At 43.5% G+C, this 24123-nt stretch overlaps 1 protein-coding gene across 1 annotated transcript in view; it reads left to right on the top strand.

Moving 5' to 3' along the window:
* The window catches only part of C11H1orf162 (chromosome 11 C1orf162 homolog), a 406379-nt gene that overhangs the window by 265164 nt on the left and 117092 nt on the right, over nt 1-24123 (top strand). Inside the window, exon 5 of the mRNA XM_085635230.1 lies at nt 23098-23159. Within this exon, the coding sequence (XP_085491356.1) occupies nt 23098-23159 (62 nt within the window). The remainder of the gene's footprint in view (nt 1-23097; nt 23160-24123) is intronic.

The raw sequence follows: 24123 nt of genomic DNA on the forward strand, positions 1-24123 counted from the left end.
AACATGTTTTCCCCATGCAATTTTCCATAGGAACCGTTAATCGCAGCTGCAGCCCGAACTGCTGAATGGAATTACACGAAATTTGGCAAAGAGGTAGCCCTTGGTTCACACTCGTGCCTTTTGGTTAAATGGTGTAAATCCGTTCAGTAGTTGCTGAGAAAATCAAAAGTTAAATCATAGATATACCTGGGCAGAGCCTAACCACACATCTTATCGTGAGATCTGATTGGCTGTCAGCACTTCATCCAAGAAGTGTTGGCAGCCATCTTGGGACCAATATACATGATAGCACCTCATTAAAAAGCATTTCAGTTAATAGAAGGTTTTAAGACTTTAGTTACATTATAAATCATTTGTTGATGGTACCATACTCATTTTAGGAATTGTGGTGTGTTCTAAGGTGATTTTACCATGTGAAAAAGCCTTCTGCTGTGATATAATGAATCATGTTTGAGAGAAAACTATTTTCTCATGCTTTTCCCACAGAGGTTTGGAAGGTGATCTATAAGCTAAACTGAGAGCATATTTTCTGTAAATTCACATTATCTTTCTCAGTCATGTGAGAATGAAGTCTGACATTCTCAGTAAAACATGTACATCCAACAAGGGCAGAGACTGTCAGTTGATTCCTTTGTGTTCTACTGCAACTTCCCAGAGTGTTCTACAGAACAACTAGAGCGCTAACAGACTTACATATGACAAACGTATGGCACACCTGAAGCCATCTTGATTGGAATAAAGTGGTAACTCTTAAAACATTTAATTTGAAAAGGAACACGAGGGGGCTCATTTTGCCATAGAAAGTATGATTAGTGCTGGAAAAAGAAAAATTAGGGCACATTTTGAGTGACTTCTCAAATCCTCTTCTATTTCATTAAAATATTCTGACATGCAGACTGAAACATGCACTTTCAATACCAGCAGCAGACTTCCCTGGTGAGCAGTAGCTTTACTACAGTGATCTAATGAGCAACTAGAGTGCTCCTTAGATCACTGTAGTAAAGCTACTGATCATGAGCAACTAGAGTGCTAACATTCAGAATTTATGGCAAATGTGTGACACATCTGAATGTCTTCTTGATGGAACCAAAGTAAAAAACTGAAAGTATTTCCTACTGAGGAGACTGCAGTAAATGAGGAAATTAGGAAACTTCATAAATAATATATCTCCCAAGATGGCCACCAGAGACAAAAGAGTCCAAATGTAGCCCAAATATCACCCAGATGTAGCCCAAGTATAGCCCAATGACAGAATGTCCCAGAGTGTTCTTAAGAACAACTAGAGTGCTTACTGTCTTACTTATGACAAAAGTATGGCACACCTAAAGCCATCTTGATTGGAATAAACTGGTAGCACTTAAAACATTTAATTGAAAAAGGAACACAATGAGGGGGGTTCAAATTATGATTAGTGCTGAAGAAAGAAAAATTAGGACACATTTTGAGTGACTTCTCAAATCCTCTTCTATTTCATTAAAAAATTCTGATATGCAGACTAAAACATGCACTTTTAATACCAGCAGCAGACTTCCGTGGTGAGCAGTAGCTTTACTACAGTGATCTAATGAGCAACTAGAGTGCTAACATTCAGAATTTATGGCAAATGTGTGACATGACTGAATACCTTCTTGATGGAATCAAAGTAAAAAACTGAAAGCATTTCCTACTGAGGAGACTGCAGTAAATGAGGAAATTAGGAAACTTCATAACAAATAAATCTCCCAACATGGCCACCAGAGACAAAAGAGCCCAAATGCAGCACAAATATCACCCAGATGTAGCCCACATGTAGCCCAATGACAGAAGTGTGCAAAACACTTATTTTTTGTGTATTTGCAGTTTTATATAGTGCAGACTTGTCAGGTATTGGAGTGCTTTACATGAGCATTGGTTACATCACACAAGATCAAATTCATTTTGGTTGTAGACATGGGGAGATTAACTGATTTGACCAGAATCACAGAATGTTGAGCTGAAGCAGAAACTCCAACCTGGTTCCCTAGTTGCAAAATCTGCAGCTCTGGAAGTAACACCACATCCTCTCCCCTAAGTGCAACATTTAATCAAGTGGTCAACTGGATAAAAAAACATAAAGATTACAAATAATTTAAAAGTTCTTTGTCGCTATTTGAAAACCCAGAAAATATGTCCTCATTTTAGTTTTTTAGAGCACTAACCATAGTTTTGATGCAAATAAGACCCTCTCATATATGTAATTTCTAAAGGAAATGCTCTAGGTATTACAGTTTTGATTACATCAAGATGAGGTCAGGCGTTCCACACTTTTGTAATAAATATAGAATGTTAGCAATCTAGTTGTTCATTGGGATACTGTTGAGAGGCAGAGGCCAGGGGCACGGACTCTGAAAATTGAAGGCAGGTAGGAGATTGCAGAGGCAACAATTTGACCACACTGGGCAGGCAGGAAGGGCAGTGGCAGCACAACAGACTATGGGGGGCAGTGGAAAGGGGGGCAGGGGCAACAAACCAACAATACAGGACAGGCAAGAGAGGCTGTGGCAATATAATAGACAATTGTGGGCAGAAGGAAGAGGCAGTGGTAGTACAACCATACATGCCAACAGACCTGTTTCAGCCAGGAAACGTCCAATGTTTTTAAGCTCAAATGGGCTTTATTTGATCTGTCTCCTGTCTACAATCTCCTCTTTTTCAATGTAACTCAAAGGGGAAAATCAATACCCCAGTTTTCTTTCAAAATCTCCCTCTTTCCAAGTTAAAAATGTTCGCAAGTATGGTACATTGGATCATGGTAGGCAGGAGGAATTGGGGTAGGGACATGGACTCGGATAACAGAGGACAGAAGAGACATGGAGAGGTGCACCAAACTGACCCTACAGGGCAGGCATCAGGGTTTGCAGCAGCACAATCTACCACACAGGGCATGCGGGACGGGAGTGCAGCACAACAATCCATAGAAAGCAATAGGGAGGGGACAGGACCATGCACATGGACAACAGAGAACAGAGGGGAAAGAGGCAATGGTAGCTAGCTGACCATACTGGACAGACAGGAGAGAAAGCTGCAGCATAACAGACAATAAAGGGCAGGAGGGACGGATCAGGGGCATTACAATGGAACAGACAAGCCAGGAGTGAGGGAATAGGGGTCTGCACATGGAAACAGAGGGCTGGGGGCAAGGGGGTAGGGCAGAAGCAGCAAGATGACCATGGAGGTCAGGCAGGATGGGCACTAGAAACAAGACACACCATGGAGAGCAACAGTGAGACTATGATGGCATACATACAGACCATGGAGGGAAGGTGGGAGGGGGTCAGGGGCAGCTAGCTGACCACACAGGGAAGGTGGGAGGGGCCATGACAGCACAGAAGACCATGCATGGCAAGCGGGAGGGTTAGTGGCCGCACAATGGCTATGATGGGCAAGAAGGAGGGTGCAGGGGCATGCACAAAGGACCATGGAGGATCAGGACCTGGACACAGACAAGAGAGTTCAGGGGAAGGGGCAGGCAGGAGGAGCAGTTGCAGCACAACAGACCAGGGAGGGCAGAAGGGTGTGGCAGTAAAATGGACCATGGAGGACAGGAGAAAGGGGATAGGGGCATGGCATGTGGACAGGCAGGGTGGAGGTGGCAGGGACAGGTTACAGTCATCTGACAATGCTAGGCAGGTGGGAGGGGAGTGGCAGCTCAACAGAACACTCAGAGTAGATAGGAGTGGCAGGTCCATGGAACATGGTGGGCAAGAAGGATGGAGCAAGGGCATGCACAAAGACATCGGAGAGCAGGGGGAAGGAGAATAGGGGCAGCAAGCTAAGCACAGAGGCTAAGCAGGAGGTCAATGATGGGCCATAGAATTGGGCAATGGAGGGCAGGAGGAGTGGACTGGTACATCATGCTAAATGGAGGGCAGTGGCAGCACATCAGACCATGCATGGCAGGAGGGAGGAGGCTAGTCCATGGATTCAGACAACAGAGGATAGGGAGGAGGTGGATGGGGCAGCAAGCTAACTGTTCAGATAAGGTGGGTAATAGGAACTTTATTGTTTTTAAAATGTGTGTCTGTGCGAAATACTTAAAATATGAACAAGTATGCAGCATAATCTCACTTTTATTCAGGAAGAGGAGGACGTTTTTGACTGTGACTCCGGGCTCACTTGGCAGAAACACCCCCTGACCCTGCACCTCCCATCGCAAAATGTAATGCCCGTGAAAAGGGTAGGTGGACGCAGGGTTATATAGAACATAGTCCTGTGAGCATGATTGAAAATGAAAGCTAGATATAGTATATGGTATACACTATGCACCAAAAAGTGTGATATAAGATGAACCGGGGCGTGAAATATAATATGCAATACATTGTGCGCAATGACAGATTCATTGGAGAGCGCGAGATAGCACAGGCACTAGCGCGTGCTATGCGATATGCGCCTTGGAGTGTAATATGCACAGGGCAGTCTTGTGTAACCTAACTAGTCTCTAAAGTTGTAATATAAAATATGTGCTGGGGAGTGTAACGTTGCATATGCACTGTGACAAAGATATGGATCCCAGATTGTAATATGTATGGCATAGCGCTGTGCGTTATAACATAGGCATCGAGGAAGGCACGTTAGATGGGGCAATATAACCCGTGCGAAGGCAAGTGTGGCATGACATATTCACGGGGTGGTGTTACAGTGCACATGGGCTAGAGAGTGTCATAGCATACGCACTAGCTGGTGGAATACAACACAGAGGTGTGTGGCACTCGGCGGGCACTGGTGGGTGTAACACAGCATTGGGCTCAGCCAGGAGCACTCTGTGACTCTCAAGTGAGGTTCGTCTCCTTTCCAGAGAGTAAAATAAAAAGTATTAAACATCCGGCAGTGGATGTGTGTTTTATTAACCGTGAGGGGGGTTTCTTGCATAGTTTGGTCGAATTTTTGTCGAATCCCCTTTGAATGGCTTGGTGTGCGTGTGTATTAAATGTGCCTGTCAATAGCTATCCATGATTGTATAAATAAATGACAAGGGTGTCTACTTGGAGAGTACCCACCGGCGGGGGCGCCGGGATTAGGCACGGTAGGGCGTCAGACATGTCAGAGCTTCACTAGCGGTGTAAATACATTCCACGTGGATTCATTGTATGCATAGTCACCTTTTAATGAATATCACGCAAATTGTCATGGTGATAGGTACATACGGTTTGTCCAGCATGTCCTAGGTGTTTCTATAAATATATATTTTTTAAAAATAATAAAAAACAAAGGCTGGCCCCGGGGGATGGGGTCTGTGGGGCCATAAGTGGCCTGAGGAGGGGGGCAACGCAGCCCCCCTCCTAAAGAATAAAAAAAAATAAAAAGGCCATGACCCGGGGTTTGGGGTCCCCGGGGCCGATTAAGGCCTTGGGAGGGGGGCCACATGGCCCCCTTCCAAATTTTTTTTTTTTTACAAAAATAATTAAGGTGCAGGCCCTGGGGGATGGGGTACCCAGGGCCAATAAATTAGAAAAAGAAGGGGGGCCAGACAGCCCTCCTTCTTAAAAAAATAAAATAAATGAAAGACCGGCATCGCGCCGGAGGCCACGCACCCTCCTTGCAGCACTCTGCAAACGCGCCCCCTGGCCAGTTGTAAGTTGGGGATTTAATTCCCCTTCAATACTGAGGGTCCCTGACGGCCAACTAGCCCAACAGGTATCTCCATTATGCGCCAGGGAGCTGCGTTGCAGACAGGTGTTCTGAGGCCACGCCCCTTTTTACACCTCTATGCAACGCAGCTCTGTGGTGCTTACTGGAGGTACCTAGTGGGCTAGTTTGACCCTAGGGGCCCTTAGGATTCAAGGGGACTTAATCTCTCAACTTAGAACGGCCACAGTGCGCGTTTACCCAGTGGTGAAGGGAGGGGATGGGGCCTGAGGTTACGTGTGCAAACACTCCCTGTGGCGCGTTTTCAGTTGGGGAAATAATTCCCTTTCAATCCTGAGGGACCCTGGGGGCCAACTAGCCCACCAGGTGCTTCCAGTAAGTGCCACTGCTCTGCGTTTTAGAGAGGTGGTGCAGGCCGTGCTCTTTTTACACCTCTCTGCAATGGCGCTTACTGGACGTACCTAGTGGGCTATTTTGCCCCTAGGGACCCTCGGGATTCAAGGGGACTTAATCTCCCAACTTAAAACGGCCACAGGGCGTGTTTACACAGTGGGGAAGGGAGGGGACGGGGCCTGAGGTGACGTGTGCAAACACGCCCTATGGCGCGTTTTAAGTTGGGGAAATAATTCCCCATCAATCCTGAGGGCCCCTGGGGGCTAACTAGCCCACCAGGTGCTTCCAGTAAGCGCCACTGAGCTGCGTTGCAGGGAGGTGGTCCAGGCCGTGCCACTTTTTACACCTCTCTGCAACGCAGCTCTGTGGCGCTTACTGGAGGTACCTAGTGGTCTAGTTGGACCCTAGGGACCCACAGGATTCAAATGAACTTAATCTCCCAACTAAAAACGGCCACAGGGCGTATTTACACAGTGGTGAAGGGAGGGCCTGAGTTAACGTGTGCAAACACGCCCTATGGCGCGTTTTAAGTTGGGGAAATAATTCCCCATCAATCCTGAGGGCCCCTGGGGGCTAAATAGCCCACCAGGTGCTTCCAGTAAGCGCCACTGAGCTGCGTTGCAGAGAGGTGGTCCAGGCCGTGCCCCTTTTTACATCTCTCTGCAACACAGCTCTGTGGCGCTTACTGTAGGTACCTTGTGGACTAGTTGGACCCTAGGGACCCTCAGGATTCAAGGGGACTTAATCTCCCAACTTAAAACGGCCACAGGGCTTGTTTACACAGTGGGGAAGGGAGGGGACGGGGCCTGAGGTGACGTGTGCAAACACGCCCTGTGGCGCGTTTTAAGAGGTAGTTTTAATCCCCTGCCCTATTATATACTAGGGGCTTACAGAGGAGGTCATGCTAATCACAGGGGGACCCCAACGCATAGTGTTCCCTAGTGTATGTAGGTGTTTTCACTGTATTCTGAGTGTCTTTTAACATAGCACTGGCTCTAGGACTGGTTAGTCAGACTCAGTTACCACCAGTATCCGTCTGAAAAAGTTGAGGGTACAGGATGATTTTGCAACAAGGCTTCTTTCTGCTCTTCTGTTTGTTCTTTCTGCACGTTATCCTTCTTCCTGCACTTTTCTTCGTCTTTGAGGACTTCTGTTGCTTCTTTCTGCATTTCTTTTTTTTCTTTCTGTGTGTTTTTTCATCTTTCTTCACATGTCCTATCTCTGTAGGCATAGTTAGAAATTAGCATTTAAAAAACCTTTCAAATTCACTGAAAAAACCATAGGTTTCAGGCACGTTATAGTTAGGAATTAGCATTTAAAAAACCTTAAAAATTCACTGAAAAACCATAGGTTTCAGGGGCGTTATAGTTAGCTGGACTTTTCACTCGTGCAAAACCATTGAAATTCCCCCGTTATAGTTAGTTCAGCTAACTATAACACACGCGCCCGCAATGCACTGCTGATGACGTCACATATTACATCACTCATGACATGGTCAGTGACATCACTCATGACATCACTCATGACATCTCAAATGACATCACTGATGACATCACTGATGAAATCATCCTTGTGATAGAGTGGCAGACCTCCTCTCCCCCTAATATAACCTTTGATACACACATTCAAAAATAGAAACTACAATTTTCAAAACAATGGACATACCAATACCAGTTACAACAACCTATTCAGTAATTTTAAGATCCACATACACATCCACTCATTCACCAACAGTCCTATACAGTCACTCATACATGTACTCACTCATCATATTTACTCATACACCTATACACCCTGTTACACAACGCCACTCATTCATAGAGTTACTCACACACATAGTCACTCATGCTAATAAAGAATCAAACATCCATTTACTTGCATATACAGTTATACACACACCACCCCACTTACTTCTACAGAAACTTACACATACTTAGTCTTTTAAACAATCACTTATAGAAACACATACTTATTCATACAGGAACTCTTCCAATATCTCACTCTCACATATACTCACTTATATACACCAATAGTCACATATACTAGTTTAAAACATATGTAGTTACTCATAAAGACACTATTGAGACAGTTATTCACTCACTAAAACACCCATGCACACACTCATCCACCCATACAGTCCTGCACACATGCTGTCTTAAACACATACAAACAGTGAGTCACTCATTCATGCACCTATGCACTACGTAATACCCCCCACCGTACCATACAGACAGTCAGACACTCATACTTATACTCAAAAAACAACTAATAACCTATATAGACACTCATGTAGCTACTCACCAACCCATGCAGCCACTTATACACAAAGTGAGAGACTGATACAGATATTTACATATTTAAACATTACTCACTAAGCCATGTATTCACTAAGATACTCTTAATCAGTCAGTTATACAATCAATTTTTCAAAAACAAATCATCCATTTAGACACTTATATACCCATTTATTCTTCCATCGACCTTGAGATATACATATATAAAACATATGTAATTTTCAGAAAAACACACATTCACTGGATGATGTCATCAGTGATGTCATCAGTGATGTCATTTGAGATGTCATCAGTGATGTCATGAGTGATGTCACTGACCATGTCCTAAGTGATGTAATATGTGACGTCATCAGCAGTGCATTGCGGGCGCGCGAGTTATAGTTAGCTGAACTAACTATAACGGGGGAATTTCAATGGTTTTGTACGAGTGAAAAGTCCAGCTAACTATAACGCCCCTGAAACCTATGGTTTTTTCAGTGAATATATATATATATATACCTGTAATATAAATATACAAATACAATTTATATAAGACTTTTAAATATTAAAATGAATATATATATTTTTTTTTAAAACACTACATTAACTATAAAAGTAGGGAAATGTTGGATAGCATAGGGGATAAAATTACTATTCACACTACAGAAAGTCCAACAGTAGGGAAAGTGTTTGATGGCGGAGGGTAATAATTTACTATTCCCACTCCAGTGAGTGCAACAGTAGGGAAAGTGTTGGATAGCGGCTGGGTAAAAATTACTATTCCCACTCCAGTGAATGCAACAGTAGGGAGTGTTGGATAGCGGGTGGGTAAAAATTACTATTCCCACTCCAGCGAGTGTAACAGTAGGGAAAGTGTTGGATAGAGGGGGTTAAATTTACCATTCCCACTCCACTGAGTGCAACAGAAGGGAAAGTGTTGGATAGCGGGTAGATAAAAATTTGTATTACCGCTCCAGCGAGTGCAACAGTAGGGAAATTGTTGGATAGCGGGTATGTTAAAATTACTATTCCCACTTCAGTGAGTGTAACAATAGAGAAAGTGTTGGAATAGCGGGTATATAAAAATTACTATTCCCACTCCAGCTAGTGCAACAGTAGGGAAAGTGTTGGATAGCGGGTATGTAAAAATTACTATTCCCACTCCAGGGAGTGCAACAGTAGGGAAAGTGTTGGATAGCGGGTATGTAAAAATTACTATTCCCACTCCAGCGAGTGCAACAGTAGGGAAAGTGTTAGATAGCTGGTATGTATAAATTACTATTCCTACTCCAGCGAGTGCAACAGTAGGGAAAGTGTTGGATAGCGGGTATGTAAAAATTACTATTCCCACTCCAGCGAGTGCAACAGTAGGGAAAGTGTTGAATAGCGGGTGGGAATAATTTACTATTCCCACTCCACCAAGTGTAACAGTAGGGAAAGTGTTGGATAGCAGAGGGGAATAATTTAGTATTCCCACTCTTGCAAAATAATTAACATTAACTAACAAAAAATTTTTAAAAAAAAATAATTTACCTCCCACTATATTCCCCTATAAACGTCACCACCAATATTGTAAATTATTACACAATTAACATAATTATTTAACAATTAATTAATTAACTAATAAGAATTAACAAATTAAAAACAATGAAAAAAAAAATAGTTTACGCAATTAACACAATAAAATAACTTTAAATACATATTAGATATTAAAAAAACTTTTATTAAAATTAAATTACTTCCCACCCTACTCCCCTAATAACCCACAACCAACTCATAAAAAAATTACACAATTAACATATTTACCAATTCTTTATTAATAATTATTATCCAATTAATAACCAAGTAATAACATGTTAACACAATTAACAATATAAAATATTAATTACATAAATATTAAATATTAACATTATTAATAATTAATTATAAATAAATTACTTCCCACCCTACTCCCCTATAAAACCACAACCAACTCTCAAAACAATAACACAATTAACATATTTACCAATTAATTATTAATAATGAATATCCAATTAATTACCAATGAATAACATTTTTAACACAATTGACAATATAAAATATTAATTATATAAATATTAATTAATACAATTAATAATTAATTAATTAAAATTAATTTACTTCTCACCCTATTCCACGATAAACCCACAACCCGCTACGGAAGTAAAATACGCAAAAATGTATTAACATAAAATTAATTACTTGTAAAAAATTCAAACATACATTACAAAAATAAGCTATACTTTTAAAACATACACTAACAGACAAAACACAAAAAAAATCGATATTATTAACAACGATATTTTTACTAACGATATTACTAACATCGATATTAATTAAAACAATATTTCTTACCTGCATGTCGATATTCTGGTTGACGATATTCTTGATGGTCAATATTCTGTCATATCGATATTTAAACATCGATATAATGGTATATCGATATTCAGACATCGATATTATGTCTGCATACTGTCCATCATCATTTCATATGCAGACATTCCTTCTGCAAGTAATTTCTGACCCTCAGTAGAAGGTATAATAGAAACCTTAGAGTCTTTCAACACAGCACACAATATTTTAATACAAAAATTATCTAACAATCACACAAAATAAACTAGGAGACAACAACCAATCCCAGTACAGCTATACCAAAGGTCAACCAATCACAGCGTAGCTCTGTCAGCAACCAACTAATGACAGCGAGACTTTGTGGTGATGTCTCACCAATCCCAGTGCAGCTCTTCGGCTGACTATCTAATCACAGTACAGTCTCTGTGAATTAAGAAAACAATTAAAAAGCCTTTCTCATTGAATTCACACTATAGAATAAAAATGAAACGTGTCTGCTTAACCTAAACAGGAAATATATCAACTAGTTAAAATAAGGCAATTCTTACAACCAATAGAAACAAGAACAGCACATTTTTGGCACTGGCTAAACCCAATTCACCCCAGGTAGAACCCCGTTCAGCGGCAGTACACCCCTGACTAATATACTTACTGCTGTGCACTTTAAGAGCAAAGGACACCAGCCCAGATTAAACACACGCTTCATAGAAGGGAAAACACATTATTCAGAAAATCTTATCTGTGTGTATGCGGCGCCTTACAAAATGCACAACTTTATGGTGACAAGTAAATCATATTATCTTGAGATCTTGAATTTCTATGAATCTGAAAACCAAACCAACCAATAGTAAGCAAAAATCGTTTTCAAATAAAAATCACAAATAGGAATTGTATATCAGAACAACCTCCAAATGAACCCAAAATTAACATTGCATAGCAAAACACCTTGCACATAGAATACCAATCCTTCTCTCAAACTTAAAACCTCAATGACACTCTAAACATCAGAAACACTCTGAATCATTGAGATCAACCTTCCCTGTTCATACATACAATCCAAATCATTCAGGAACAGCACTGCAAGTCAGGTTTCTCCGCAAAATCCTCTCGATAATCCATACAGGAATATTCACTGTCCCTATGGACTGGGAAAAAGGTAATTCTCTAAAGCAAAAAGGAGGCGCTCTTTAATGTGCAACCACCCTCTGCTACCAAACTTGTGGGAGCAAAATGGTACCCAAAAAGTGTGACACCCCAATATTTACCTCAATCAGATTTAGCACATTTCACTGGACTGGAGATGGTGTTATACCTCAATTTCATGAGACAATGTGTCCCCGCAAAACCTCAAAATCAGCAATACAATTTATTAGTTAAATGAATAATAATAAATTATACTGATTAAGTTGGCCCACTCAGCCACTCAGTTCTAGAGCAATGAAAAGTGACAGGGTTTTATTACAGAATTCCAAAAAAGTGGTAGAGCCATAAAGGCTTTCAAGTGCAATGTTCTACAGAGTATGTAAAATCAATCAATCAATCAATCAATCAGTAGATTTGTAGAGTGCTTCTTGACACCTGTGAGGCTATCCAGGTGCTGGCAGGGTCAAAATGAATAGCCAGGTATTCAGGGACTTTTGGAACTCTGCAAGTGATGGGGAGGTCCGTAGATGGAAGGGTAGAATAGGGAAATAGCTAATCGAGCAGAATAGCATAACAGTGGAAATAAACCATTACATCATAGCTTGACCGGGTGCTGCAGAGTTTACGAGGAGAGAAGGTGGGTGAGGGGCATAGTACAATGAGTGACAGAGAGGACTACTGAAAGAGCCAGGCTCATAAGTTCTGGACCGATTCTAGAGTCACAATGTGATGGTTCCTTTTCGCAGCATGAAGGCGTAGAGGGGAGAAATGTTGTTAATTTATCCAATTAATTGAACAATAATCCTCGTGAACACATAGTAACCACAGACAACTATGCAAGATTAGTTTGTTTTGTTACAGAGCCCAAAATAACTAAACATAAAGACACCTCAATACGAGAGTATAGAAATACATCAGAATTAGCATAAAGCCAAATCTGCATATCCAATTAAGATGATGTAGCATAAGTAAAACAATTTGTTCAAGAAACAGAAGGCAGAGGATCAAAAAGCATTAATCTATCCCAATACTAACACTAAAGTGACATCCCTACTTAAGCATCCTCAGGAAGAAGGGTAAAAGGTGTCAGCATGTGGAGCCTTCCTAAGAAGTCCCTCCACCATCAATGGGTAGTCCCTCCACCATCAATGGGTCATGTAGCATAAAGCTACTAGGACAGAGCTTGCTATACAAGACTATCTCCCCATCTATGAGTAGCAATGACTGAGTTGCGTTAATCATCAACTTATCCACAATGGTCGACAACTTCCTGAACTTGATTTCGTTCAGCACCACACCCAAACTAAGGGCCCCATTACGATGGCGGGCGGACACCGTAATGGAAAACGGGACCGAACGCCAGCAGTGCAGTGGTCCCGCAAGGCTAATTAGGATGCCCCCGCCACACTGGCGGGTGCATTCTGGCCTTTGACATTGTGGCGGGCGGTGTTGTAAGCAGCACCCGCTGCAATGTAAAATAGGCATGTTGTGCATTGCCATGCGCAATGTGACCAGCACGCGCGGTGCCTGCCACCTTGTGAATGGTAATGTAGGGGGGTACCATAGGTACCCCCCCAAGGGCAGCCCCTCAATGGGGGCCCGTAAATGGGCCCCCAAAGCAATTTCCACCGGCCTTTCCATGGCGGCATCACCGCCATGGAAAGGCCCTGAGAAATGCTCATCATAATATGGATGGCGGTGCCTGCTCGCCACCGCCACCATATTGTGCCCCAGATCCGCACAGATCGTTACGATTGCCTGCCGGCAGAAAAGCGGCAGACGGTCTTTCCGTCCGCCGCGGTACCCCCCGCCATACGGGGGTAAATCAGGTACGGATGGCGGGCGGATCGCCACCGCCAGGCCGGCAGTGGTGATCCGCCCAGCATCATAATAGGCCCCCTAAGTATCATCGCTCCAAATATGTCTCCCTCAACTTCACTTGCACTCAGTCCAAGTTTTTCTTTATGATTCTATTTTCCTTTCAAACTCTCCAGATCTTCCACGTGGTATATCTTTGGAAACACAACTGCCACATAACAAGTACCATACCAATTGTTCAGAAACCGAACATCCCACATACAAAATATACTTCTGGCACCACTTGCACTGCTTGTTGCAAAAAACATCTTCCAAGGACGATCGATTAGAAAAATATGGTCACACACGCTATGTCCCACAAATATAGTTTCATAACCACTCAGAACTTATCATATGTAAAGCGTGCCTTGTTGTTCCCAATCTAAAGCAATAGGACCAAATCTCCCTTTAGCCATGTGAGTTAAATCCTCCTTGGTCCATTCAAAACTTCTGTCCCGATTCTTAAGCTTAACAATTAGTCACCTATGTCTATCTTCTACTTGATCTAACAATTTATTTTCGATTTCTGTTAGTATGCAGGTTTGGTTATGTCTATGTGCGTAAGCAGTGTCTAATGTTACTGCGGGTGCGAAATATTTTCCCATTCTCTCTTCCTGATTATAATAGTCATATTTGTTCAAATGCTTATAAACAGGTATCTGTGAGAGTACCACATCATAATTTGATAAGTAATACTCGTAATGACCTTTTCCATAAAACATGCTAATGAGCAGACTACAACTTATGCCATACATCAAGGGTAAGTGAAGGTATTTAATCCCTTCCTTGACAGAAGCAGGCAATCAGATGCAAACATGTGGCCATTAGGATGCCATCGCCACTGTGGTGGTGGCATTCCCCATCCACAACATTGTGGCGGGCGGTGCTCACAGCACTGCCTGCCGCAAGGCTGTGGATGCACGTTGTGCATTGGCATGCACAAGGTGACAAGCACCTGCCACCTTGTCCACGCCAATGTAGGGGGGTACCATAGATACCTCCCATGTGCACCCCCCACCCCCCCCAACACTCTGGGGGTCCGCAACGGGCCCCCAACAGCAAAAACCTCATGCCTTTCCATGGCGGCAATGCCGCCATGGAAAGGCATGAGGTCATTCAGGTTCGAATGGCGGGTGGATCGCCCCCGTCGGGCCAGTGGTGGCTATTGCCGGCCCGGTGGGGGTGAGCCGCCCGCCATCCTAATAGACCCCCAAGTCTCTTTTCTCTGCCTCTTATTCACGTGCAACAAAAGTCTTTAGAGAAACCTTTACTTGGGTCTTGGAAAATCCTTGTAACAATCCTTTGCACAATATTTACACAGCTTGGAAGACTTCCCTAGCCCTCTTTCTTCTTCTAGATGGAAAGTACCTAATTTATTCTTCTTCCACTCTGGCCTAGGTTATCTTCTCTCAAGCAACTTATTTACAGTTCAAAGTTCAATTCACATCCCATATGAGATCAGAGGCAATCTCCTCAATGACTCGTTGTAACAGTTCAGCTCTCAATTCTGCGATCTCTTGAGGAGACTGTGGAGCTCCTAAGCTAGTCTTCCAGAATCAGAGTCCGTAAACCGCTCAACCTTGGCTTAAAAGGCACAGTCAAAGACAGAATTGCATTAGCCTCAGTTCCAGAAACTCTCAGCAAGATCTTGAAAATCAGTATTGAAACCTCGGACCTCACATTTGTAACCAGATGAGTCCACTCTGGAGAGTAATATCTTCAACATGGCACTCTTGCCCACCTGGACCTCCTTGCACTTCCTGTGGCTTGCTCAGACTCGCTCAAATCAGACTCCGAAGATTTACTTATTGGTGCAAGATCTCTTTCAGATGCAAGTCTCAGATTCCTTCTTTTGTGTCTCACAGGCCTTGTTTCATCTGCAGAATCTTTCTTCCTTAACTGCAAACAATCAATGTCCACACCATTCTCTTCTGGTGAGTCAGACTCTATACCACTCACAATAGTACCATCTCCCTCAGAGTCTATGCCAAGGTCTTGTGCAGCTTGACCCCCCTTTGCCTGATCTGGTGGGTATCCAGCTCCTTCGGGAACCTCTACAGCTTGGCTTGCCCTCTCCTGTGATCCCTTGGTCATGGCTGGAACTACTTCTGGGTGAGGAGCTGTTTCATCGGAGGGACCTGTGACTTGTCAGGTAAGGGAAGTGTGGACCCAGTTCGGCAGCCCTTCACACTTCACAGCAGTGTTCTTCACCAATATCACCTAATATGGTCCACGCCACTGAGAATCAAGACAGGTTTTTCTTACATGCTTTCGGACAAGCACCCAATCACCTGGGCTCAGGTTGTAGTAGAGGTCCTTTGAGGTCTGTGCAGTTGCTGCTTCAACCTGATGAGACACCGAACAAACCAAATCAGCCAGTCCTTTACAGTAGTCAAGGATCAAGTCATCTGTGATATTAATCAATGCAGTGGCAGGCACAGCAGGCAAATGAATTGCTCTTCCCATCAAGATGTGGTGATAACTCAGTTCTCCTATCAGAAATGCTGTGCAAGCTTATTAGACCCAAAGGCAACACATCGGGCCATTTCAAAGATGTAGAGCACATGCTTTAGCCAGTCACGCCTTTAAGGTCCCATTGATCTGCTCCACTGGGCCGTACACCCTCTGCCTGTAACTATAGTGCAGCCTTTTATCCACACTCAGAGTGGTATACAACAGTCTCATAACTTCATTGTGAAAATGATTTCCTCTATCCGACTCCAAGATAGTTGGAAATACGAATCTAGGAATGTGTTCCCTCAGCAATAGCTTGGCTACTGTGACACTATCGCACCTTCTAGTTGGATAAGCTTCCACCCATTGAGAAAAGATGCACGCAACAACCAAAATGTATCTCAATCCATTACACACAGGCATCTCAACAAAGTTCATATATATCTGATTGAAGGGACCCCCTGACCTGCCAATGTGTTTCAAGGCAACAACAGTCTTTTTCCCATCATTCATCTGTTGGCACATCACACACCAATAACATACAGCTTCTGCAATCACGCAAAACCTCGGATTGAACCAAGTTTGCCTGAACAATCTCACCATTGCATCCATTCCTATGTGAGCTGCTCAATGAATTTGCCTTGCCTTTAGGTTTAACAAACATTTAGGCAACAGTGCCCTACCATCAACTGAGACCCACACGTCAGTCTCTCCCTTCTCACAACCTGCTTTGATCTGACCCGCTTGTTCCTGATCTGTGGATTCCATTGCAAACGCCTGACTTCATCCCATGTGTCTGCAACAACTAGCATCATGTTGAGTTCGGTCTTCTCTGTACTCTCATCAACATATTCCCCATTGAAAATACAGGCGTATGTAGCGCAAAAGCGAGCAACTTCGTCTGCATATCGGTTCCCTGACGTAACAAAGTGTTCTCCCCTCCCATGGGCTGCGCACTTACCAACAACCACTTCTTTTGGTAATTGCAGTGATTCCAACAGTTGTCCCACATGTTCCACGTCCCTAATGGGAGAGCCTGATGACGTTAGGAACCCTCTCTGCGACCATAGCTGTCCAAAGTCATAAAGCACACCAAAATTGTACTGGCTATCAGTATAGATGGTGACTGGATCTGCTCAGAAACAAGACATGCACGGGTAAAAACATTGATTTCGGTTACTTGTGTGGAGTGTACTCCCTGCAAACAAGCAGCTTCCACCACTCCAGAGATGGTACAGATAGCAAGGGCTGTTCTCAGATTGCCTTCATTGTCTCCTAGACATGAACCATCAAAAAAGAGTACTTGGTCAGGATCGGACAATGGCTGATCGAAAAGGTCAGGTCTTGGCTTGGTCCAAAGCTCAGTAACATCCAGACAGTCGTGGTCTTCACAATATTCCCCATCAGCATTTGGAACAGGTAACAAGATAGCAGGACTTAACACAGAACAGCGCTTGTCCCATTCTCCGCAGTGAGCAAAACCTGCTCATATTTTGTCAAGCTGCTCATATTTTGTCAAGCTGTTATTTGTCAAATGCTGCATTTTGGTTCTCACCACCAGGAGCTCAACTGAATGTGGTACACATTCAGTAAGTGAATGTCCCACCTCAATAATGACACCTGTTGCAGCAAAGGATTTGAGACATCCGGGCAATGCTGAAGCTACAGATCTAATGTAGTTGAGAAATAGGCCACTGGTCTCGGTTTCTGCACTCCCATGATGAGAGAATTGGACTGCCTTTCCATGATCTCCTTTGGAATAACCTGCGCAAACATGAACTCAATTGCAGTGTAATCCCTGCCACCGTTTCTGGGGTCAGGATGTATTGAGGTGTTTTGGGGATTTTTGCATTAGGCTTGATATGTATGCGGACTGGCTCGACTCCTTAAATCAGTCTGATCTCCTCTCCTGAAAAGTCCCATACCAATGGAGAGATGGTGTCTCTCAAATCCATCGGCAGGTCTTTCACTATCAGTAAAGGAAACATGGCTACATAATGATTTTGATTAGCCAACTTGAAAGCAATATCTTCATCATTAGTCTGCAATTCAATTCTCTTCAGTGTACAATAGATGGTACAAATCAATTTGCAGAAGATGTCATGCCCTAGTAAACAGACTGGACTCAAATCACACACCATGAACTGATGGTGATCCTGAAAACTTCAGATTTTCCCTGATACCTCTTCCGTCAAAGGGCTTGTCATTCTTTTGTTAGTGACTCCTACAACTTGGATCATATTTCTCAAGAGGGGCAGGTTTGGGACTACTGCAGATCTCACAGTAGAACTGGTAGAACCAATATAAATCAAGAATGTAATGGGATGACCATCTACGTCTGCTTCTATGTATGATCCACTGTGGCCTACCTCTAAGACTGCGCCAAGTGCACAGTCTTCCTGCCCCCCCTGAGGCACCGTCATAAGGACGGGTCCTGATAAAATCCATTCAAAGCTTCCATTAGGGGCATCTGATGATAGGTTTGATTACCCTGCAAGATTCTCGGAGGTTTGGGCACTTGCACTAACTGTGATCGTGGGCACCCGGAGCTTAAATGAGTTTTAGCGATGCTGTGTGCGTGTGCCCTGTTGCAGTCTGAGACCTTCGTCATTGCCATCGGCCCGGACCAGCATCCCCAGAGGAGCTGTGCCGCCGGCCCGAGCCTGCCTTTGCCAAAGAGGAACCTCGAACCATCCCCGTCTGGGGGAGCCCGTGTTCCACTTCCCAAGATCAACGAAGTGGCATCGGAGGCACAAGCCGCGAGGAGAGGAGAGTGAGATCGTACACCCCAGGTAACTCTCAGCGGGCGTGTGTGTGTCACACCTGGGGCGGGGTGCGGGCTACGAGATAAACACTCTCGGCCTTTCCCCACTTTGCAGCGCAAGCCTCCGCTGAAGTCCGTCTTGCGGCACGTACTTGCCGAGGAGTGGCAGTACAGGGGCCGGAGTGTGGAGCTACACTTTGTTTTCCATCATAAACCGTGTTGGGGGCATATGTGGCAGTAGCTGACCCAGAGTCAGTAAGAGTGGCATAGAGACCATTCAGAGCACCATGATCAGTGCCAGAGTACATTACTTTGGCATTACGAACTGCCTGATTGTTGCATTACGCATTGCATTATTTCTGCACAATGAACTGCCTGATTGTTGCATTACGAATTGCATTCTTTTTGCATTACGAACTGCCTGATTGTTGCATTACGCATTGCATTATTTTTGCATAACGAACTGCCTGATTGTTGCATTACGAATTGCATTCTTTTTGCATTACGAACTGCCTGATTGTTGCATTACGCATTGCATTATTTTTGCATAACAAACTGCCTTATACTGCAAGAACCTACAAGGGCTTGCTGGCCTAATAAGCGGGCAGGTGAAATATTAAAAATACGCATATGTTGGATTTTTATCATGTGGTCTCATCGTATATCTTTTTATATAAACATGTAATTGTTTTTTTATGAAACTCGTTTGTAGTTCATTTGTGGTGTTATCATTGGGTTACTGAGAGTGTGGTTGCAAATACTTTACACATTTGCCTTGGTGATAAGCCTGGCTGGTCCTGCCAAGCTACCGAGGGGGTGAGCAGGGGCTATCTGAGAAGGTGTCCTTCCTTTCTCTAACTTAGAAGCAAGGGTCCCTATTTGGCCTAAGGTACCTACCTCAGCCAACTAGAGACCCCCAGTTCCAACACCAACCAATTCCAGCGAGACGTTACAGCAACTGACCTATCACAGAGCAACACTCTGATGTCACCCTCACTCCTCACAGTGGCAGACCCCCTTCACAATTTCTCCATACACATTCTTTTAGAAAAAAAATGTATGTTTGTTTATTGGCATTTACAAAGGGTACATAAAATCAATGTACACATATATGTTGCCGAATGTCGAATTGAAGGCAACGGTTATAACAAAACAAGTACAAAAAAAACAAAAAAGAAGCAGTACAGCTTGATCATGTGTTTCAGTTAAATATCATATCACATGCAAGTAGAACAGGGCATTAGTGTGCAGATACATACTACATATTATTGTATAACATGAAGACCTTATGTGAAAAATAGCACAGCTCTGCGACAGTGAACATGCCATAGGGTACTAAATTGACCATTAGTCGCTACTTTGATTTATCTCGTGAGTGGGTGCAGCAGCTTGGTCTTGGGCTAAATTGAAAACAGTCAACCAGGCCAGGAAGGGTACCCAAATGTCTTTGGGTCTTGATGCTAGTGGCAGTAATTTCCAATACGGGTTTAGTTGTGCTTCACAAAATGTATTGTCTAGAATCCATGTCTTGATGTCGGGGGAAGTGCACTTGCCCCAATTCATCGCAACTCTGCACATGGCTAGCAGTAGGAGCATAGCGAATAACCTGCGATGTGCAATTGGGACCTCCTTAACATATCCCAAAAGGCCTACCTTAGGTAATGTAGTCAAATTAGTCTCCAGTATCTCACTTATTGTGTTAAATACCTCCCTCCAAAATTTCTCCATTACAGGGCAACTCCAGGCTATGTGAAGAAACGAAGCATTGGGAGCCCTGCATCTCCAGCAAGATGCATCAGGGTGGAGACCCATGCATTTAAGTTGTAGAGGGGTTCTATAGATGTGGTGCAAGTATTTAAAATGTACGAGACGTAATTTGTAGTTGGGTGAAAGCATCTCAGGTTGTCCACAGCAGAACTGCCATTGGTCATCCGAAACGGGGTCCTCTAGCTCTGCATTCCAACCCACCAAGGACTTTGGCTTTGTGACGGAGATGAATGTTGCATGGAGTTGTAAAGCCTAGTGATAAGTTTATTAGGTGATGGGTTGGTGAGCATTGATTCTAGGACCAGGAGAGGGACTGTGGGGGGAAGGAAATGTGTCATATAGTTTGCAGCATGTACCTCTAATACTGTAATATAACAATAAATCGGAGAATGTGGAATTCCCTCCAGGCTCTGCTGTAGGAGGGTCTATGAAGTTATCATTCGGGTATCGATCGGCGAATGTGTCCAATCCCAGGTTGTGTGCACGCGTGGAGTTTCCCTTGTCTTCCAGTATTGGCAGCTGTGGATTTTGGGCGAGTGCAATAGATGGTGCATATAGTGTTGAATGTCCCTCGTGGCTGCGTAGCCTGTCCCAGGCCCAACGTAGTGTTTCTGCAGTGTTTAAGATAGCATGCTGTCGTTTATAGTATAGAATTGACATAGAGCTACCGTTAGTGGTAACGGGCCTTTGCTGTCAGCTTCAACTGCCACATGGGTTAAAAGGGAGTGGGGAAGATGATGTTGGATTTGCGCCTGTGCACAGTAAGCATATAGGGCTAAGTCAGGTGTGCCCAATCCACCCCGAGCCAATGGGAACGTTAGCACCTACCACGATATACGTGGCTATTTCCATGCCCAGGCCAGTGAGATCATTAATGACCCAAGTGGCAAGTTGATGAATAAATATGAGAGTTTAGACAATACTATCATCCTGGCAATCGCAATGCGACCGGCCAGAGAAATAGGGAGCTTTGACCCGATGACCGCTTTCTCCTCCAACCATGTAAGTGTGCAACCAAAGTTCATGCCCCAAAGATCTTGTATATTAATACTCAACCATATCCCCAGATAGCGGACTGGTCCCGTAGCCCATTGGATGGGATAGTCTGGCTCAAAGGGGATCGTCATGTGTGTGAGTCGGAGTAAGGTGGATTTGGCCCTGTTTTACACCTGAGAGGCCACCGAATTTGGTAAGTTCCAGAAGGACTGGATTCAGGTTTTCTAATGGGTCTCGGAGATATAGTGTGATGTCATTGTCGTATAAGGATAACATTGAGTCTCTGGCCGAGAAGTCGAGTCTGCGCGTTTTATGATGCTGCCTGATCCTTGCGGCAAGGGGTTCCATAGAAATGGCAAACAGAAGGGGTGACACGGGGCACCCTGTCTGGTGCCTCGTGTGATGTCAAATGGAGCTGAGATCAACACGTTCGCTCGCAGTCTTGCGGTTGGTTTGGAGTACAATAGCCTGATTTGTCTAAGAAAGAGGGTGCTTAATCCTAGTCTGGACAGGATGGTAAAGAGATATGGCCATTCAAGTGAATCAAAAGCCTTGCTGGCATCAAGGAACGCCCCCAAGGCTGGGGTCTGGGGGTCAGGTTGATGCAGTACAGAGATAAAGATTCTCAAATTGTGCGATGTGGAGCGCCCTGGTATAAACCCGGATTGATCGGGTTGAGCGATAAGTGGTAGCAGAGGTTGCAGTCTATGTGCCAGAAGTTTTGCATCATTTTTATTCTCGATATTTATTAGGGAAAGGGGTCTGTACGAATCACATCTGTTCGGGGCTTTGCCTGGCTTGAGTAGCGTTGAAATGAAAACTGATCATGCGTAAGAGAAAGACACCCTGCCCCGGGAATAAAGCAAAAAGACCTCCCACAAGTCACCAGACTCTTCTTAGCACACCGCCTCTTCTATTCGTGTCCCTCTAGAGTCTAGAATGAGTAGCACAAAGACATGTGTAGCACATCAAGTGGTGGATGATGTCAGGTTTCAGATTACGCACAGCGTAGTATAGATATGTGAACAGGGGAGCGCCTCATGATCCTATGATCTAATGGCAGGGGTGTAGCTTTCTATTGGTGTAGCTGGTGTAATGGTACCCGGGCCCAGAGGCTTGAGGAGCCCACCAAATCCTGAATATTGCTGTATTTCATAATTCAAGCAGCAGCCAGGGGGCCCATTTCCTTCTTTTCAGTAGGGCCCATGACACACTGGCTACACCATTGTATAATGGCCATAAATGGTAGAACATTTCATGCTCCAAAGGTATCAATTACTATCTGATGATCAGAAGGGAGTAAATAGTAGAACAAATCATAGACTGAATTGAATGCTGGTAGACAACAGAGTGATGAAGGGAGAATTCACCCATGGCAGAATGTTTCTGTGATGTATGATAAGGAAGTTTTAACTTGGCCTGTGAGCTTTAATAACAGTTCTGACATTAATATCTGATTAATAACTTTTATCGTAGGCGGCCCTGACGTCATCAAGGTATCCAAGGCACTGAAATCACCTGACGTTTCTCAAACAATGGTAATACTTTTGCTCTTTTTAAGTGTCTATTATCATGGGATGTAACTCCAGATGTGTGACTTTTTCCAGCACACAAAATAAAAGGAAGTGTCATTGTCGGCCAATAGTACATAATCTCTTCTGTTTGGATAGCAGCTGGCAAAATAGTGCACAATCTTTGCTATTTAGCCAGCAGCCTGCTACATTTGTTAAACATCAGTATTTTTTTGGCTGCAGGAAAACAGTAGTGATCATATTCTATTTGATCAGCGTCTGGATAAACAGTGTATAGGAGATATTTATATAGCCGGATAGGAAGACAAGCATTTGCAATGCAATAGGTCTTGCATTTCCTCGAGTTTGAGCTATTGGCATTGTACATGACAATGCCTTTTATTTATGTTTTGGTTTTTAAAACATAAATAAAAGGGATTGTCATTTACATTGCCAGTAGCTTAAACTCGTGTAAATGCGAGATCTATTTTGTAATTTTTTTTGCAGAGTTTTATATAGCGCAAACTTGACCCGAATCCAATCAGGTATCAGAGCGCTTTACATAGCACCAGTTACGTTACATGAGGACACACATTCAATTATTTATATATATTTTTTTTTTGTTAGGCACTGGGAGATTAAGTGATTTGCCCAGAATCACAGGATGTTTTAGCGTTGTTACCGAGACTCGAACCCAGTTCCCCCAGGTCTGAGGTCGAGCGCCCTAACTGTTAGGCCAAGTCCTCTCCCATCTATTGCATTGCAAGTGCTTGTTTTTCAGAATCACTGCCTGTACATCATGGAGCGCACAAAATCTTGCTACATTTATTAAACACAACATGCTTTAATGCGCTGACTATGCTACAGCATCTGTTCCCTCCTTTACTCATTGAGCTAGCTCCGCACATAACCATAGAGACACCTGCATGGACTACAGCTCTCTATGGTAATACAAACAACTTCCGGCCACCAAGCTGAGGCCTGAGGAAAG

The sequence above is a fragment of the Triturus cristatus genome, chromosome 11, assembly GCF_964204655.1.
Source record: "Triturus cristatus chromosome 11, aTriCri1.1, whole genome shotgun sequence".
NCBI lineage: Eukaryota > Metazoa > Chordata > Amphibia > Caudata > Salamandridae > Triturus > Triturus cristatus.